The following is a 20,536-nucleotide window of genomic DNA, read 5'->3' as shown; positions in this document are numbered from 1 at the left end:
CACCTGATTCAAATGGCTCGTCATCCAGCTCTGCAGAACCTAGGAAAGTGTCCTTTTTTTTGATGTCGTCAGGTTTTTTGTTTATTTTAGGTCAAAATGTTGTTTTTTTTGGGAGCATAAAATCTGTCCGCATGAAGATTAGCTTTTGAAGTTTAACGTGGGAAACCTTTTGTACCAGCCCCTCCATTGTGGGAAAAGGGCATTGATAGGAAGGCAGATAGAGCTGATCAATAAGAAGTGCAGTCTCCTCCCCAGGCCTTCTTTCATATCTCTGTCTTGTTTGTGTTTTTGAAGGGGTCGGGGTGGGGTTTGGTAAAGTGCTGGTGTGGGCGGGCTTCTGCCCCTTTATCAATCAGGATTTTAATTACACACGTCTAGGGCGACAGCTAGATTAGAAACCAATCGACGCTATCGGCCACAAAATCTAATTACTGTTTATTGACAGATAAGGGCAGGCCCCCTTCACTTTTCCAAATAAGATACACCTCCCCCTCGTACACAATGAAGAGCAGCTCGTACTGTCCATGAAAGACTCTATGATAAGTAAGCGCGCCTCCAGAGAATGCCACCGTACTTAACACGGTAACTCTGTGGACTTTCCTGTTGCAGATGAAGGGATCAGTGTGAGGGGAAGCATTTTTAGGGAGACTTGAAGTAAAGTTTTTATTTTTTTTTTAAAGGCAGAATAAGCAGAAATTGTGGTTTTGTATGAAACTGTGATAATCGTTAGGCGTAAGCGCTGAAATTAATGTGTATGCAACTGAATGCATATTATTCATCACTTTAAATTGTAAATTGCATAAAATGTTAATATGGTAGCCCTCAAAAAGGTCGGTTAACAATTACCAGTGTAACAGCAAAGAGTCCACCTCCACATCGCCCTTAATCCCCGCCTCTTCCCTCGTAGCCCAGATTCACTCACTCAACTAGCATTTCTTAGGTCCGATGCCGCGTCCACCATCTCCACAGCTTCTGAAACAGCTGTGGAGACACACTGGCCAACTGTTGCCACCCAGAAACACGAGATAAAAACACCACTGCACACTTGTAGAGGATCCTTAAGGATTATTGACAGATTACTGTTGGATTTGAAGAAAATGCTGCATACGTCATGTATGCAAGAATTCACATTTCATACGTTCCCCTGTATATTTTTTTTTTAAGTAGGGTCTTTAATGATGAGTAATGAGTGACACACGGGTGAAACATCTCACCTCTTGTGAATACATCTCCCCAGAGAACACACACACACCCTCCTTGGGTTTTTTTTTTAAGCTTCAAGCCCCGCCAACCACCGTGCTCGGCCTCGCTCCCGCCATCAGCCATTTTACAGCCTCTGTCACCATGCAGCTGAGAATCTGCCTCAGGTAAATATGGAGTAAATGATTGGATTATTGTTCTTTCATTTGGCTGTGTAGTAATGGCTGGATTATAAACATTGCAGAGTATAGATTTCCTGTCAGATCCTATGAATCAGACATCCTTATCTCATTTCCAGACTGCCGCTCCGCCCAGCGCTGCCATCTCCCAGCCAGGGAGTCTGTGTGTGTGTGTGTGTGTGTGTGTGAGCGCCACACACACACACACACACACAAAATATAAACAGTCAGACGATCAGACAAACACGCACAGTTACACACACACACCACAGAGAAGGAGAGACAGAGAGACTGTTGTCACCCAGCATAGCACAGGCACTCCAAAGTCCATTCGAAGATTTCAAAAACCACTTAGGCCCCCTGTCCATATTTGTTAAGCAAGTAAATCTAAGGGCTACGGTGCGCTGAATTCAAAGAGAGGAAAGACGGCGATGTAGAGCGAGAGGGGAGAGGGAGAAAGATGTCTCCTAAATGAAATTTCGGTCAGGGTGGGATGGAGTGTGGCTGACAGCAGGTGGAGGGAGAGAGAGGCTTCAGACCGACTCTGATTCGGTTTGAATTGTGCAAAAAAAAAAGAAAAATGTTTGGGTTTGAATTATGCAGTATTTTGGGACCCGGGACTGAAGATTGATGCGCGATTCCTCCGATGCTTGGACACGGTATCCGTGTTTTGATATGTTTTATGTTTGTGCCTCTCTCGGCCTGCCTCTCTGCCTCTTCACTAAATTTCGTTTCACTGGATTACCAGCGCTGTAATTGGGTTAGGGAGCTGTGTGGACCGGCGGCCGCTGCACAAACATGCTTTTTGTGGGAATCCATCAAGACCCCCGCGCACAAACTGTGGAAAGTCAAGAAAACAAAAACTGGTCTTCTAGAAAATGATAGGGCACATACATAGAACCGCATGAAATCCATTTATTAGAAACACAGATTAATGTGAGATTTCATTAGGTCTAAAACAAAGAGCCTGAACTGACTGATGTCATAGGTCCAAACTGGTCATCGGGCGAGTAGACAAGAGACTTTTCTCTTATAAGCCACAGTAATTAACTCACATTTCAGCAGGTATCTCCTGATTTTTAATATTCAAATGTACGATTACGTTTTCATGGCGATGACAAGTGAATGTCTTCTGTATTTATCAATGAACCTGTCAGCTCTTTCCTCAATTAGCTGACTAATGGTTTAATCCAGGGTTTCTCAGTCCTGATCCTATAGGTAGACGCTGCATTGCATGTTTTATGGCCTCGCCTCAGCACGGCACGGTTTAGGTTGCATCTCCACTACAAAAAAAGTACCTACTCAACGTGGGCGGAGTCATCCTTGCTCAGCCTTTTTTTTTTTTTTTTTTTTTTTTTTTTTTAGTGTAACTGAATCATTAGAATCAGTTAAAGTATTAGTTCAGTACTTCCATGCACTCTGACCAATCAGTGGCCGGCAGTGTGGCGATAGTAGCCACACACCTGAGTCACCTGGATGACGAGTTGATCCAGTGGTGAAAAATGTCATCTGACAATTCACAACTACATTTGATACTTTAGCTGGAAAATGACGTTTAAAAATTATATCTTCAAAATACGAATGAACAAACTGATTGTTTCAGCTCTAGTTTGAGTAAAAGCCTCCAGTGCCGAATCTGAGACAAAGTTGTACAACTCCATAAAATCCCTCTCCTGCTTATTAGCGATCATAGTTCCAGGCTATATCTCAGTGACATTACATAGTAGAGCTTTCCATCCCACGGCTCTCCGTCTTTTACGAGAGGATTGTTTATGTTAGCCAATAAAAATTCACCGGAGAAGTCTAAAATGGAGAGATCCTCCTCTTCCTTAAGTCCTGATAATCTGGCTGTGGGGGGGGGGGCTGCCGCTCGCCGGTAGTTAACACACCTAACAGAGGGAACTGAACAGGACCGCTGTTGTGATTCCTCAGTGCAGAAGCACTGTGCCATTACATTTATAGATTTTCTGTTTGATGGGATAATTTGGTCTTTATATCTCTCACAAATGAAGTGATCCTTGGAGCTCCTCGCACAGCTCAGTGTGCAGCCCCCCCCCCCCCCCCCCCCCCGTTTTCAAATACAGTTAATTGCATTTGAGAAGAATCAATGATACTTTCATGGGCGACAATATCATTCTTTTAATGTCACTTAATTTCCTCCAGCAAAAATGATTACATCAATATAGCCACGGAGCCCATTTCTATCTTTCAGCACAAATTAATCTATTAAGGACAATAATTACACGTTTGTAATGGATAGGGGTTTTTTGTGCTCACAAGCAAACGTACAAGACGAGTCTCCATTGTGCTCTGGGTTGTTGGCACCGTCCTGGCTGTCATTCATTCAGTTTATGAATTACACCATCAGCAAATAAAGAAATAAATAAGTGCAGGTTGCCTCTGCTGCAGTTGCTGTGAGTTAGCCCTCCCTCTAGTGGAGATGAGAGAGCTGGTTACTGCTGTCAGCTGTCTGCTGCACACTGAGAAGGGAGCATTAGAAGAAGTGTGGAGGGTAATTCCTTATGAGACAGGACATGCAATATAAATACACTTACATCTGTCTCTAGTTTGACATCAGCATAGGCTGCTGACGTTGAAGGGTGATGAGTAGAGCAGGGAAGATGTATTTTAAATTCATTTCTTTTCACATATTTGGTGTGGATATATGACATTTTCACCTTAACACTGACAGTGGAGGGGTCAGGATATCACCAGGGTCAAGAGGTGAGGCACCAACACACCTTTAAAATCTCACTATTTTATACATTATTTATAACAAACAGCTGTTTTTAAAAAATCAAATTTAAATTAGAAAACAATCCACTTGTCTGTATAGAAAACAAATCAAATGGAGTTGCAGTGAAGTTTGTCAACACCTGGTTATGTGATACAGTGATCTCTGCCTCAGACGCGACGCTGCTATTGTCCTGTTATTTATTCATCAACAGTGGAAACCAGCCGCGGTGTAGTGCTCTCTGTGCGTCTGCAGCCACCTGCAGTTTCTTCTCTTTTTTTATTCCACGGTAATGTACCCACGCGGCACACCTCGTGTCTGATGGACACGAATAACAACAAATAAATGAATGAACAGAGAGCATAACTTGAGTTAAACATGGTAGGTAGTGATGAGACACATGCTGTCTAAAATGAAATGTTTGGCGTGTCCTGTGGGAATACATGATGCAGAATTTAGTGGAAACACTTATTTTATTAACACAAACCTGGAGAGCAATTGCATTAGCAACTTCCTTCCTTTTTTATTTAATTAATTCATTGAAAAAAAAAACTCACATTGGGCTCACCCACTAACTCCCACCCCGCCCCCATTTGACCCCCGCTCACCCAGCAGCTCCTGCTGCCGGTGGGGCTGCTCGGTTTAGGCACACGGTGCGCGCCGGAGGAGGAGTTGACGGTGTGACTGCGGTGTGTGTGTGTGTGTGTGTGACTGAGGCGGCGCGCCCAGACGCACACACACACACACACACAGACACACACACGCCACACCAAACACACACCGCCACAACAACGTGGAGACACCAGCAGCTCCAACAACAGTGCGCTGTGCTCAGCCGGGGGATGTGACATGACTTGTCCGAGTAAAGGTACATTTTGTAACAGCCGCAGTTTAGTAAAAGTTTGTTTCTCCCTGTTTCTCTCTCTGTTCTTCCGTTTCATTTAAAAAAAGAGAAACGGTTTAACGCCGCGTTACATTTTAGCTTCCAACGCACCTGTAGCTCGACTTTAAATTAACAAGCATGTGCGCGCGCGCCGCGCTGACCTAATCCAGGCATGTGACGTGCAACACTGTATCGGTTTATGTGGACGTGGTGGCCGAATAATCGATTTTTAGGCCCGTGTTGCGCGTGTGTGTGTTTTTACTGCAAGAGAAATTCTCAGGAAAGTAGTTAAACAAACAAAAGAAAAAAAAGTGGTTGAGGTTTTGTTGTGATGCTGTAATGTTGTCAGGCGTCTGACGTCATCACACTTCATCAAATACATTTAAATACGAACTTGACAGTGTATATAATGTGATTTTAAAAAAACTTTCTTTTTTGTCACGTTAAAATCTTTTTAACGTGGAGCTTCACATATCTATTTACTTTGCTTAATTAAGTTAAAATAACAATGTTCCTACTTTGACAACAACAGAATGATTTTAAAATGATTATTAAACTCATACAGCACATTAGGATGTGTTTGCTGTACAGAGTGAATAAATGTGAACAGAACAGTAATCTAGATCAGTTTGAAAGTAATCAGTGACATGTTACAGTAGATGGATTAAACAGCAGACTTTTTTACCTTGCAATTGTCATATTGCGCCAACTTTGTCATGTGTCTCCTGTGATGGAGTGTTTGCCCGGCGCGGCTCTATTCTTTATTTGTATCAGATCACTTCCTGTCAAATCAACTTGTCACACACTGTGATTTTTTTTTTCTTTCATAACTGAGCTGATAAGAAGCAGCGATAGCAGCAGCAGCAGCAGCAGCAGGGCTTCTTCATAGCTCACGCTGTGTGACAAAAGTCTACATGGTGCCAGTCGAGAGGCTGGGGAGGCCAAAGGAAGGATATGCAGAGCCGTGATTTATCAAATGGAAGCAGATATCAACATGGTACACAGGTTAGATACTGGAGAAATACTGCGGCGTGTCATGAGAGGCCGATCATCTTTTGTGATTTGGATTAGCTGACAAAAATCACTAAATTAGGAGTAGAAATACAGCCTAGATGAGACGGATTGTGCTCTCGTTGTTTGAATAAAAAGCTGAAATTTGTGATTTGCATACACTGTTTTTATTGTGTTTCACATTTTGTGAAGTGGTGCGTGTTTGTTTGTTTGCCAGCCTTGTTTGATAGTTTATTTTTTTTATTTTTTTTAATTCTTCTTGAAGGAATTAATCTGGCAGGTGTTTGCGTCAGGTTTTTCATTTGTTTAGGCGTTTGTGTTTGTCACAAAACAGAGACCAGATGCTGTGTGATCTGTGCCACAGTGGAGGCACCGCTGCTGCACATCAATAGGCCTGTGATGATCAATAGGGATTGCGTGATGTTTTTGCATTGATTATAGAAACGTGAGGCGATGAATGGAACCGGATTCCTCTCCAGGGGTTATACAATTCCTGTTCAGCAGAGACGAGTGGAGAGCAGCAGCGCAACATAACACACCTTTTTATTTTTTGCATGACTCTGCTGGTGGATCTCCCCCCCCCCACACACACTCATATTTTCACTGAAGTAGCTGAAGACGATTGTCAGGCACCATGTGAGTTTCTCAGAAGTGGGCACGCTGCTTTCTCTTCCTGCCCGCCTCAGCCAAGTTGCCGGGCCGTTGTCGGGACTGCTCATTTTCTCCACTAAGATGCCATGGTAAGCTCCGTTCTTATAATGTGGGGATACAGTATCATGGAGACCCTCCGTCACTGTGAAATGGTATCTGCATTCTCGGCATTCTTACTGGGCTTGATCAACGGTGAAGCGCAGGCGGTTCTAAAGCTGTGGCTAAGGGAGGACAGAGGCTGGATTTTCTGCTTGCTTTAGAAGCCTGATGGGCTTCCAGGGTATGAGTTATGGCTGGAGATCATCTCACTCTCTCGGGTGGTGAAAGGTTCACAATGGTCCCTCTCACATGTACGTAGCATCAGCAAATGGAGCTTGTGACACGGCTCAATAAATACATTTACTGTTCTTAGTGGTTCTGAGAGCTGTCGGTCTCTGGGAGTGAAGAGCCGCGCATGCACTTGACTGCTGGCAGGAGCTTCTATACTGTGGCTGATTTTTTGTTTTTTACCTTATGGTGTGTAGGTGTTTTATAGCAGAACAGGCAACGTTATATTATGTAAAACAAGTTATTTAATTGTCATAATGTTAAATGAAGTTTTCTGCTGTTGCGATAACTAACATCTTTGAGGCTTTGTGTGATGATGATGATGATGATGATAATGTGAAAGCATTTGTGTATAATTTAGTTGAAATTTAAATGCAATAAGTATTAGATTTTTTTTACAAGCTGGAACAGAAATACATCGTTCTTTAATGTCTTAAATGTCTGACATTGTTTACATTTGAATTCTCAGCATCCAGGCTTTTTTTATTTAATTGAGATGGAAAAGTTAGTGTGTGACTCGTCTCCTGGAAGCGTCTGTGTTCATGTGATCGGTTGTTTTGTCTGTGTGTGTGTGTGTGTGTGCGCGTGTGTGTGTTTTTGCATAGAGGGAGCGTTTGGATCCCTCCTCCCCGCCGCTCCGCCGGCCCCTCTGTCGCTTTAAGTCCTGCCCCTCGGAGCCAGCCAACAGCAGCTGTTCCATATTCATCAAGCCCTTGAGTCTTAAAGAGCCCTATCCCGACCATGGAAAGAGTCATTCTTCTCGCTCGCGCACTCATGCTCTCTCCATCTTAGCGCTCATCCTGCTGCTGCCTGCGCTTCTCTCTCTCTCACCCCCCTTTACCTCTCTGTCTATCTGTCCCTCCCCCTCTTCACCCTCTCCCTTTCTCACTCCGTCATACACACACAGTCACTTACATACACTCAGACACACACACACACACACACTTTCTCTTTCTCCTCCACACATAAACACAACACACACATGCTTACACACCACACACGCGCGGCCACTCAATCCATCAGAGTCCAACATACCTGTGCAGGCTGGGGGCTGCGCTGCTGGAGGGGCTGTCGGGGCAGTGCAGTGTTGTCTCTGCTGGTGCTCTGCTGTCATTTGGGGGAAGAAGCGGGTCTCAATTGTTTTCTCTTTCCTCTTCCTCTCATTCCTGGAATGCTAAAACTGGACTGATGGACATTTCAGAACTTTGTCTTCCAGACCCTCTCAGCTATCATAACCAGTAGGTGCACTTTGTTTCTTTCTTTGCTTCCTTCCTTCCTTCCTTCACTTCCCCCCCCCCTCCTTTTTAACCTCCTGTGTTTTGCTGTATTTCATTCTCATCTGCTTTGACCCTGTTTTTAAACTTTATTAGTCCAGACTCTGAAGTTTTCTTGTGTTCCTTCACCTGCTCTCACTCTTAGAGACGTTAAGATTCTCTTATTTACCATTTAAATTATGTAGGACTTTACAGTATAGAGCAACAGGGCAGGTGTAACTGTGTGTGTGTGCGCTTTTAGATTTATATTGTGAACACATCGTCTATGCCGGTCTTTACAAATCTCATTCAGTGCATGGATGATTGATTTAGCGTCCGTATGTCCGTCCCCCCCTGCAAAGTGTGTAATTTTTTTTTGGCTACCTGTCCAGTTGGGTTAGGGGCTTGTTTGGCTGATGGCTTTGTTCCCTGGATGTGGCCGCCCAGGGAGAATAAGAATTATGTTGTTTTTTTTTAAAAAAAGAGATTAATGCAGAATCCATGGAATTGGAGAGGATAAATTACAGAGTGTAAAATGTGCAGCCGTTAAAATAAAAATAAAGGAGCCTGTAAAGCCTCGGTGAGCTGGCAGGTCAGTCCCAGCCAGCGGCTGCTGTCTCTAACCCTCCTGACCACTGGGACACTTCTGCTCTTATAGCAAACTAGAACTACAAATATCTACTGATTTCACCCTACACGTTATACAGCATTTATTTCAAGTTTTAAACCATATTTATTATTTTATTTCTATACAGGAAATTGTTTTAAATGTATTTTCCTCGCGTCACTAAAAAAAAAAACCTCAAGTGTTTAAAGATTTGTTGCAACACATTATTTTAAATCTGTAAAAAATCGACTTTATATGCAGAAGTGTTTGGATCTTTGTTTCACATGATTGCATTTGGACACATTTTTTAATTTCCAGACATTTTGCTCCAGATTACACTCAGTACACTTTCAATTGGTCTCATCATGTACTCGTAAATATTCAGTCTCTTTTATAATTCAGCAGAATAGTTGGAAATCTAATTTGATTTTAGAGCAACCCTGAAAATCCCTCACAGAAACCAGTTCAGTGTAAAGTTGGAGCTGAATTCTGTTAGTTTTTGTTCCTTCACTGCACCCATTTATACACTTTGATATTTAATTACTGCAAATTCAAAATGTCTGTGTCTGAACATATGAATATTACAATATTATAGTGTAAATGTCACTTTTCTCTTAGGGTGAACCTGCATGTAAAACCACACACAGCACTAACAAAGTAGGCATTTCTGTAAAATGTAAGGTGTTAAAAGTTGCTATATGTATTCTATAATTTTATTGTGACACGTTTCTAAATGTTAGACAATAAAACTAATTAATGCTTGATCAGTTTTCCACCGTTTGTGTCAAATAAAGTTCATAATTCTGTATCATTTTCTTTAGGTTTAAGGAAGCTTTTGGATTTTATTTTTTTTTCTCCTGACAAATAATTTTCATTTCTACCAAGAGAAATGTGGTTAAACATTTAAAGTTCACAACTATGATGAGAATCATTTGATTGAAACAGGGTTTTAGTTGTCTGACACTTAAATATGTACAGACACACCATAATATTCACTTGTCAAATGATCACACATGAAATCATAATAAATGCTTGAATTCATCACGTCATTGATAATTATTTTGGTTATTTTTTGTTAGCTTTCACAAGAATAATACATTTATAATAAAACATGTGCCAGATTATAGTGACAATTTAAACTCATTTGGAATTCAAGAGTGTTTTATTTTATGTCCCACATTTGTAACATTTTACAAATCTTTTTAAATTGCTGTGAAAACAGTGCAAGTTATGTTACCATGTTGTATAAATGCCTTTATTTACCCATCAAGTGTGACGTGTTAATAGCGTTAGATGTTCATTCCAATAAAAACAATAATTTTCTAACTCCTAATCTAAAATAAATATCCTGTCTTAAAGACTAGTGTCATGTAGATGTGAACACACACACACACACACACAGAATTAGTGTTTCCCTGTGTACGAACAACAAGTTCATTTGTGGAATCCCTCCAGCGTTGGCCCGAGTGTGCTGTTCATTTGGGTTTCAGCAGTGACTGAGTCTCTCTGTCTCTCTCTCGTCTGATAATTGTACACGAGATGTTGCAGCCAAGCACTGAAGGTCTGGATGTGGCCGTGATGCTTTGGCTGACAGGGATTATGAAGATTGTGTGTGTATATATGCTCCGTGTAATTAGCTACAGCACTGTCGCAGTACACACTCTTAATGCATTGACCCGAGGGCACCTCAGTTTTATCACACTACAGAGTTTTTTGTGTTCAACCTTTTTATTTCCTTTTGTCCGACTCGTTTTAAAACTAAATGTTTGTCTTGAAGCAGTGAGACGAGTCATTGACAGGGTTATTGTTTGCCATGTGCTGCAGAGGCCGTTTCCAACCCTCTCAGAAGTCACTCGGTGCTGAGGACTGTCACTTTGAATTCCTCTGTACTTGCTTGAAAACACACACACACACACAGTCTGAGCAGGAGTGAATGGAGATGTGACTTGATGTGTCTTCTTCTAAACGTTCCAACGACACCGTGCACAAACCGCCACCGCTCTAAACCGTCCAGTTTCCCTTCATGAAACGAGAGCTTTAATGTTTTTTTTTGTTTGTTTTTTTCAGAGGTAGCAGAAAGAAGTTATCACACGGTGATGAATTAGATTTCAATTTATTTGACTTCATTCCCAGCTGGCTGCATTAGAGCCCCCGAAAACACCCATGTAGCAGTTTGTCCGCTTGATTCTTATTAGGTTTCAGGAAAACAAGGCGAGGGAATTGCATTAGTGTATCTTAAGTTAAAAGCTCTTTGCTCTTTGACCAAGTGTTTCATTGTTATTGGGTTAATCAGATTTTTGCTGTCTTCATGGAGATGCTATCGCAGGCTAGAGGCAGTGGTGGGTAACCAAAGCAGCCGCGCACAGACACTATCCAGATGGGATCAGCTTACGGTAATTTGGTTTCAGAATACATTACCAGAAGAGGCTCCTGGCTGAGAGTGGCTGCCCCCGCTATGAGCCAGGAGCTGGTGGCCGCTGTCGCTGCAGCTGAGCAGGCAAACCACCTGTCCCGCTCCCACACTCATCTACCCAGAGCTGTTAGGAGGTGTTGGGATGTGTGCCTTTTTTTTTTATTTTTTTTTTTATGAAGAAGAAAAAGATAAAAACGTAATGTTTTTAAATCCTTTTTGTCATCCCATTCTAAATACCTCTTCCTTATACCAACAGGGCTTTGTTGTCCAATTCATTAGAGAGATTCCTGAGTCCACTGGCCACGCTGGAGCCCTCTCATTTCTGGTATCTAGTATCATTACTTTCACTGTAAATATGTCACTCAGCTAAGGCTGAGTGGGGGGAGGAGGGGGGGGGGGGGGGGAGCATGTTGTCCCTCTGTAGGCCAAATGGGGGATGCAGAGTATATTGACACTCTCTCTGGATGTTCAATGTTCTGTAGCTCCAGGTATTTTGTGATTGTCTTGTTTTAGCTGCCACATCAATCCGTGGCAGATTTATTCAGCAGAAAAATTAAATGGGGAAATAAAAGTAGTAAAGTCTTCTATTCTAAAACTTAATCAATTCTTTTATTTCTCTCTATGTATTCATTTAAAAATGAGTGCTCTGTATAGTCATCTGTGTTTAAAATGAGTCAGATTGCAAGTGTTTTCCTCCCGCATGAAATAATCTCAAAATTTCTGTATTACTTTACTGTATTTTACTGTTTCGGCTATTTAACAACATCCCCCGCATCATCGCATGTGTCCCCTCCTGATTTTTTTTTGATTTTTTTTGTCCACGGTAACCTTGGACACCTCCACTGCAGTGTGAGAATCTGTTTAAAAATAACCAAGTCCATTAGTCTAGAAGGATAATGCTAGCCTACATGGGCTCTCATGCCCTTGTGGCAGCAGAGTGCTATCACTGACAGTGCGTCAGCATTTCTTCCTGTTGCTCCACATTGAAGGACTCTTCATTTACACACACACACACACACGCATACACACACACACACCAAAAACACTGGATATCATGAAACGGTAAAAATAATCTGTTAAATTATTTAGTCGGCCATGTTTTATAGCCGGCGTACTCCATTCGTATTATTTTGAGCCGTCTCCCATAAGTCACCGCAAATTCTAGGTTCGTTAATTTGCACTTTGTAATAAAAATGTGATGTAAGGTGGGGAACTGTGCGGGTGTTTATCAGGGCAGGGCTGTTGGTATTGAGCAGCCAGTTTGAAGGTTATGTTTCAGAGCAGTAATTGAAATGCAAAATAACATTACGATCGATGGTTAGCTTTGTTTATTTATGAAATCAATAGTGAAACCCCTTCGTCACAGTGGCAGCTCTGATTCTCACTGACAGCTCCACCAGGTCGTCGCTGCGTGGCGTTGGCGAGCGTCACGCTCTCAGAGCTCTTAGACCCAGCGGTGGTTGTTCTTTTTTTAGCACTGTTTTTTTCCCTCTTTGAGAAGCTGTTATCAGGCTTATATGTTAAATTGAAGTCTGTAGTTGGAAAGAAAGCGTTTTAAAGCAGTGGTAAAGAGAGACGCAGCATTTTTCCCCTCTTCCCTGTTGACGTGACCAATAACTAGCCTTTTTTTTTTGCACGCTGCAACAGCACTGGCCTCGTTTCTCTTTGTACTTTCCATTGACAAATTTGTTTTCTTTTAATCCATGTGGAATATAACACAATAACTCAAATCTGATTTAAAATGTAGCATGGTTCAAACATTAAGTGATGTGCTTTTCCTAGTAGCCATAACTGAATGGTCTTCAAAGCTTAATGCAATTAGTGTGTTTATTATTATTATTATTATTATTATTATTATTATTGTTAACTCCCATCTATGCAGATACCACATTAAAATATGAGTTATAATAGTTTTTTTCTCTTAAATGGACCACTGTGTCAGTGTAAGTCAGGTTTAACATCGTCCTGTGCTTTTTTTTTGATTAATTAAAAGTAAAATTACTTTAAATTGCTACATAATAGAACGTGTGTGTATGATACACATTATGACTTTGTGCTTATGTGTTTCGGTTACATTAAAAAAAGCAACAGAATGGTCACATTGAGTTACCCCCCCCCCCCCCCCCGCCTAAAGGAGATGCATTAATTCAGGAAAATTTCCCCCAAAGTTTAATTATTCCTGAATGGTGTGGTGGTAGATACTACCATATAAATCAGTTTGGCCCACCCGCCTTTTTATTACCTGTGCTATTTATGGGGAATGTGTGGCAGCTGGAAGAGATGAGCCTGTAAAAGAAAAAAAAAAGAAGCTAGAGGTCTATTGCTTTGACTGTGTCACAGACTCACAGCAATAGTGTCTCAAGCCGCATCCGCTCGTTTTGATGCCGCTTGAGTGACGTGCTTAAAACAACACTTGAAATGCAAGAAATCAACGTACATGTTGTGTGAACATAAAACGTATACTTGCGTCTGTGTGTGTGTGTGTGTTTACATTTGGCTCTTCTTCTGATGAAGACGATAATTTATAGAGACAGGGTGGCATCTTTGTTTAACACAGGTAGTGTGTGTGTGTGTGTGTGTGTGTGTGTCCCGTCTAAACAAGAACAGCCTTTCAGAAGAAGATTAATGAAGTAATTTCATGCATGGCTCTGTGTCTCCGTCCTTCTGTACGCACAGCCACTGTGTCCAAACCTGCCATTGACACTGGACTGTGTTAAATGAACACCTTTTATATACATATTTCTTTCTTCTTGTCGCGATACGCCGCACATGTACACACACAGTCAACAAATTGTCAGTGTCTCTCCAGTTAAGATGTCTAATATTTGATATTTTGTCTCATCTTAAGCCACGCGTATATTTAATTGTTTGGAATATTGCAAATAGTGCAATTAAATCAATTTTCCCCCTTGAATTAGAGTGTAGTAGCTATTATTTTAACAGTGTCTTATGTTGAACTGAAGCTTTACTTGAAACAAATCAAAGTGTAACGTATGTCAGAAAATCACAATTCGATTTTAATCCCTAAAGCATTTTACCAACTTTTTTTTTTTAATTTCAAAAAGATCATTTGTCACAAGGGTGAAATCAGACATAATCCCATTTCTTTTTTTTTTTTACCTGCATTGAAAACATTCTTTTGTAATTTTGTATCTGTTAAATCATCGTTCAAAAATAACAGTGAAACTTTTCGAAAACACACAACATTATAAGTGTATTGTGATATTGGCTTGAGTGGAGGTAATGTATCACATAACACCAGGCTGTGTCTTATGTCGGCGCACACACTAATTGTCCTGTGACGAGCTTTTAGAGGAACATTTTTAAAGACACAAAATGTCTACAGTCAAAGACGTTTTTTTTTTTTTTGCCAGACTATAATTGCTTTTAGCAGTTATCGCGAGCCGTTGTAAATGTATGTTGTTAAATTATACCATGGCCTCACCACATAATGGATGTAATGGAAACTAATCTTTTCTAATGAAAAGGCCGAATTAGAAATTTGATCCCAAACGTACTGTGTGGCAGACGAGACTTATCGCTCAACTTTTTTTTTTTTTTACAGTATTATATTATGAGCTGTCTTGTTCTACAGGGAACAAGACAGCTCTCTCCCCCCCCCCCCCCCCCCACCACCACCACCACTGGGTCTGTGTAGAGAATGATTAACCCTTTCTAGTCTGCCGTGGAAAAAACTCCCTCACATCCCCCCACTGACAGCACCTCCATCATTAGCCATTTGTCTCTCTCAACATCCTGAACTCAGCCCCTTATAAGAACTAGATCTGCCCAGTGCGGCCCAGACAGTTTACGTCAGACAAACGGCAGTGCCTGTATCACAAGAGGCCCCTCTCTCTTTCCTGCCAGCAGCATCTCTGGAACAGGAAGCAGCGGGAGGAGGAGAGGAGGAGGAGGAGGAGGAGGAGGAGGATCAATAGATGTGATCTGCTTCTTGGCCAGTGCTATCTTGCGCTGCCGCTGGAGCACAGGCTCATGTTGTTGTAGTGGAGTGAGCTCATGGCTTTATAAAGACTTCAGTGACATCGCTGTGGAGCAGCTAAAAATAATCCTCTTCTAGAGACTGAAAAACTTAATTGCCCCGGCCACAGAGCAGCACGTTCCCCCCTATCCCCCCCCCCACCCTTTGGTAACACTGCACGAGCCTCTAGCCCATGGACTATTGATTTAGGGCCCTTGCTCTCCATTGGTACAATACGCACGCCGCTCTCCCTCGTCCCCACACGTATCGCTTACTTTCTCTTCTTCTGTCTCCTCAACTTCCCTTTTGTTTGCCTCCATAGATCCACACGTCATAAATCTCTGTCATCTCCTCTGAGTGTTGGGCATAGCTGTTAATAAATAGACCCCTCCCCTCGCTTCAGATCCACACCCCCTCTGCTCCATCATCTCTCAGCCAGAGCAGCTCTAATGAATGAGAAAGTCCAAAATTAGGGGCCCCTCTCCCTCGCAGATTAGAATGGGTCCCTATGGAGTGCTTGCCTTCAAACACCCCCCCCTCCCAGCACACACACACTATATTATCTTTCATATTCTGTCTACAGCAGAAACACTCAGACCTATGAGCACATAAGCCCATGCAGTGTTGCTACAGACAGTCATACACGTTGCCCCAAGAGTCTTTTGGCCCCAAATTCCCCCGATGGTCATTAACCTGCAAACAGTTGGACAGAGAGAGTCTTCCTCCGTGTTTTAACTAAGTGTGTTTTGGAATCTCTATTCCTCTCCTTGCTCCCACGGGCCTCCCGCAGCCCTCCTCACCACCACCAGTCCTCTTTTTTCCATTTACATTTCCCTCTGCAAGAAGAACACACAGCGAGCACCCTCGGTGGCATACAAGCGGCCGTATGTAGTATTTCTGTAACTTTGCTCGGGCTGTGCAGACTTTCAGCTCGCTCTCTGCTCTCCCAAATATGAGTCTCTGGCTGTGTGTCGGAGCGGTAAGAGGTGGCAGTGGCCCCTGCAGGAGAGGTCAGTGCGGCAGCTGCCAGTGGGTTCTGGCTGTGGCAGCGGGGGCTGAGAGAAGGTCTGTCAGGAGCTAATTGAGTTCGTCCTACCAGCGGCGACTCTGGGGCCAGTGGCTTATCAGGCCACATCGCCTGGGGCCCCTCCAGACAGATCTGCCCCTAGTGGGGCATCTGATATCACCATCACCCTGTGCCTGCAGATGTCAACCCCCACCACTCGCCCTCTTCCCCTTCCACTTACCCAGTCTGATCAGGTAGCAGGGATGTGACACTCTGGGATGAGGTTAGCAAATCTTACAAAAATGGTGGTGGTGGTGGTGGTGGTGGGGGGGGTTGGCATCTGGTGGCCTTGAGAGTGAAAAGGACGTTCGGAATTTGCTCAGTGTTTGAGTTCAGCCTCCAGCACAGGTCCGTGTTTGTGATTTACACATAAAAATGTGCGATATTCACAGACGGAACAGCGGAGGAGCGTCTCTGAATCCCTCTGAAGCAGAAAGCTCTCAGCAGGAATACGTACAAAGTGCCTCAATTAGATCGCGGATGTTCTGCCCTGTGACGACAGCGTCAGCCAATATTCAGAGTTTTCGCTTGAGGCCTCGAGACGAGACGCTCCTCACTTCACCCTCTCAAATTCGAGGAACAGCGAGTGCGGGATGAGCTGCCAGATCATTAGGCCCGCTAATCCTGGCCACAGCAGCACAGGTGGAGTGATATTAAGGATCTGAAATGCTGTTAGGACGGCCTGTTGGAATCAGATTAAAACCAAACTGTTCGGTATGCATTCTGTGAGCCCATAACCCACGACTCAGCATGAATTTTGATCAGTACAAAGGGAACAAAAGGAGGAGGAACAGAGAGAGAGAGAGAGAGGGAGATACTGTATCTTAGAAGAGCTCTGCTCCCTCGGTCAGGCAGGCCAATTTCAAACGCTCGTACCTGGAGGAAGGAAATAAGACAGAACTATAGATTTTACAGCATCGCGTCTCGGTTCGTTCGGCCGAACCCGTTCCTGTCCACGCTGCTGTCTGTGTAGCACACAAGCTAATTAGCACCTGCTTCATATATTGAATTATTTATCAGGACTATTGCTGCTGTCAAACTATTTAATGTTCACAATCCATTTCCCCCCCCCCACACAATGGTATTTATAGATTTAAATTGGACCTGTCCCATTAGAGATTACGAATATTTATAGAAATATTTTAGAGTATTTGATTAATACACCAGGTTCAAGTGGTTAGTGTTCCCTCGGTCTCATTAATCAATATATGCAGGCCTGTTAAAAACATAAGCATAGCCGTGGTATGACGTGTCGTAGCAGAATGAGTTAAGGGGATTCTAGCCGGCACATTTATTATAAATGACCACATTGAGCTGGAGGGGAAACAGTTAAGACACTTATGCAATTATGCTAAGTGTCACCCCTGAAGATGGCCTTTGAACTGGGGTTAAGCTTACTCTGAATTTGTGAAATAAAAGCTAAATGGAGCCATCTTGCGCTCCTGCGTTTTTAATATATAGCCTTAATAAGCCAAGTGCAAGTTCCCCATCGCACAGGTGCACATATCTATCTGAAACAGAGATCATAAAGTAGATGAACACAGAGCCGTGCATTAATTTATGGGGATGCAATCTGCATTCATTATCAAGAGCGGCAAGTTCTATTTTAGAGAGGCGTGAAATTGATTCACTTTTTTTTTTCTCCTTCCAATTTCTGTCTACACGAGGACATTTAAGAGTACAAGTGGATAATCTTTTAAAACGGCAACTATGAATAAACTCCCACAATGCCATCACTAATATTAACATATTCTATGCTTTGTTTGAATTGAGAGTAAATGAACAAAAACCTGCACCGGACAGCGTTTTTATCCAGCTGAATGGCCGTTGTGTATCACTTCAATATAGTGGGAGGCTTTATATTACACGAAGAATTCCAGGAGTGCTCCGGCAAAGGGCTTATTCCACAAGGTCAACGGTTTTAACAGGGGCCATTTTTTTTATTATTTATTTTAGCAGTTAACCTTTTTGTGAATTTCCAGAAGTGCTAAGGCACCTGGAGCTCCGATGAATATACATGACAGCAGGGGAAGGAAACCCGGGAATGAGATTTAATTTGACACGCTGACCCCCGTCTCCACGGGCCTGGAAGCCAGGGTGAGAAAATAAGGTTGACCCGCCGACCCCTGGGCCTGAACCCCTCCGTCACCCACCCTCACAATTAAATCAGCCTCAGAGAGCAGGAGGAGGAGGAGGCAGGTCCGGTCAACCGGTAGGGGACACGGTGTCGGCGTCTCATTCCCTGCTTCCTCTGAAGCGCTCTGAGACAGACAGCGATGGTCCAGTCAGGTAGATGGAGCCCAATGGGGGAACATCCCCCCCCCCTTTGTCTTTAGAGCTGATGGTAAACTGACATGTCAAATATGTAAACATTACCATTAGTTGGCAATATGCTAATGGGAGCTAATGTGCTAAGGCATAACTTGGGCTGTCTAGCTGCCACTCACTGGGAGCCCCCGTGTCTGAATTTGCATAAGCCATGCAAGGCTCAATTTTGTTAATGCAAGCAAGTGAAGGTGACCTTTCACCCCTTCCCTGGTACCCAATACAGTGGGGTGTGTGTGTGTAAGTGTGTGACCTCGCCTTGACCCTAAGAGGTCACTTTGTCTACGCAGCATCCCCAATACATTGAGTTATCCATCTCCTCGTCCAGTCCACATCACACCACTCTGCCACCCCCGTCATTCGTCCTCTGCAATTTTCAGTCAAAAGGCTACAGAGCTAAAGAATGAAATAGATTTGTATGGGCAAAGTGCATTTTGTGGCCACAGCCAAAAGACTGCACTTTAGTCTGCACATGTTACGGCATCAGCTCGTGTGTGTGTGTGTGTGTGCTCCAAAATACAGTTATTAGGCAGACGGCGAAAAAGTCAATATCTCGCCTCGGTCTTGTTTCCTTTTGGTTGACTGCTGACTCAAGGAGACAAGCCAAGGTCCACTCTGCTGTCCAAACTACGGAGGTGCCCTCGCCTCGTTTGAGCTCTTTGTGTCTGCACTCGTGTGTGTGTGTGTACCTGTGCGTTACACTCTCTCTGTGTCTGTGTTTTCATGGGAGCAACTGTGTGTGTGTGTGTGTGTGTGTGTGTGTGTGAACACTGAAGCATGTTTGCAGCTGCCATGACTGTGGCTAATGAAGCGCTTACAGTAAAAACAAACGCATAGAAATAGTACTGTCAACATGCGATACATTTAAATGCAACTTAGCTAAATAAATAAATACATACATCGGGGCAGTTTGAACACATGAAAAACACAATATCACATTTACCGGTCAGTAAGACTTTTGTTTTTGAAGCATAACACGATCGCAGAGTATTTGAGGTTTATTCTCGAAGAGCAGTTGACCTGTGCAGTTTAATATGGACAGCAAATCATTAACTATAGAAACTGTTACATAAATAATGTCATTTTTTTGTTTGTGTTACAATATAGAGAGGAATGTAGGAAAGGATTCTTTGTGTTGAAATTGTAGTGCCACGTAATCATTGTGCACTTAATCAAGCATTTTGCTGTGAAGGTTTTTCCATCACGCAACTGGTTGATGAGATTCATTTAAAGCCTCTTGAAGACCTCTGCTAATCATCTTCCTCTTCTCCTCCTCCTCCTCCTCCCTTCCCTCTCATCAAACCGCCCCCCTCTGTGTCTCACCCCTTTACTTCACTCCAGGCTGCTGAATAGAATGGCCGCTGATGACCGGCACCTGTCCTCCAGCTGCGGGTCTTACATCAAGACGGAGCCGTCCAGTCCCTCCTCGGTCATCGACACGGTCAGCCACCACAGCCCCAGCGGCAACTCGGACGCCAGCGGCGGCTATGTCAGCGCTATGAACAACCACTCCAACGGCCTGGACTCTCCACCTATGTTCACCCCGAGCGGGATCGGGGCCGGCACCTGCCGCAAGCGCTACGACGACTGCTCCAGCACCATCATGGAGGAATCGTCCATAAAGTGCGAATACATGTTGAACTCCCTCCCCAAGAGGCTGTGCCTGGTCTGTGGAGATATAGCCTCAGGGTATCACTATGGGGTGGCCTCTTGTGAGGCCTGCAAAGCCTTTTTTAAAAGGACAATACAAGGTATTTTACTCCTCCTCCTCCTCCTCTCCTCCCCCCCCAAAAAAACACTCAATACCAGTCATTTCATCGCATGTCACCACATCTGCAGACACAGAAACGCCCTCCCGTACAAGCCACCTTTGGCCTCACGACAACAACACTGGGACGTACTCGGTCC

The 20,536-nt window shown here is 43.3% G+C and overlaps 1 protein-coding gene across 7 annotated transcripts in view; it reads left to right on the top strand.

The window, feature by feature from the left end:
• Window positions 1-4,857: 4,857 nt before the first annotated feature.
• esrrb (estrogen-related receptor beta) overlaps window positions 4,858-20,536 on the top strand; it is a 39,627-nt gene continuing 23,948 nt past the window's right edge. Inside the window, exons 1-4 of one of the 7 annotated variants that reach the window (XM_058615797.1) lie at window positions 4,862-4,981; window positions 8,187-8,223; window positions 11,515-11,583; window positions 19,970-20,379. In XM_058615797.1, coding sequence (XP_058471780.1) covers window positions 4,963-4,981; window positions 8,187-8,223; window positions 11,515-11,583; window positions 19,970-20,379 — 535 coding nt within the window. In that variant the 5' untranslated portion in view covers window positions 4,862-4,962. Of the gene's footprint in view, window positions 4,982-6,635; window positions 6,748-8,186; window positions 8,224-11,514; window positions 11,584-19,969; window positions 20,380-20,536 lie in introns of those variants that run through there. The other 6 variants (XM_058615798.1, XM_058615804.1, XM_058615802.1 and 3 more) reach the window with 6 other exon arrangements.

Source organism: Solea solea, chromosome 18 (assembly GCF_958295425.1).
Source record: "Solea solea chromosome 18, fSolSol10.1, whole genome shotgun sequence".
Lineage (NCBI taxonomy): Eukaryota > Metazoa > Chordata > Actinopteri > Pleuronectiformes > Soleidae > Solea > Solea solea.
Note: the sequence above shows the minus strand (reverse complement) of the source record. Positions and strands in the feature narration are given on the sequence as shown.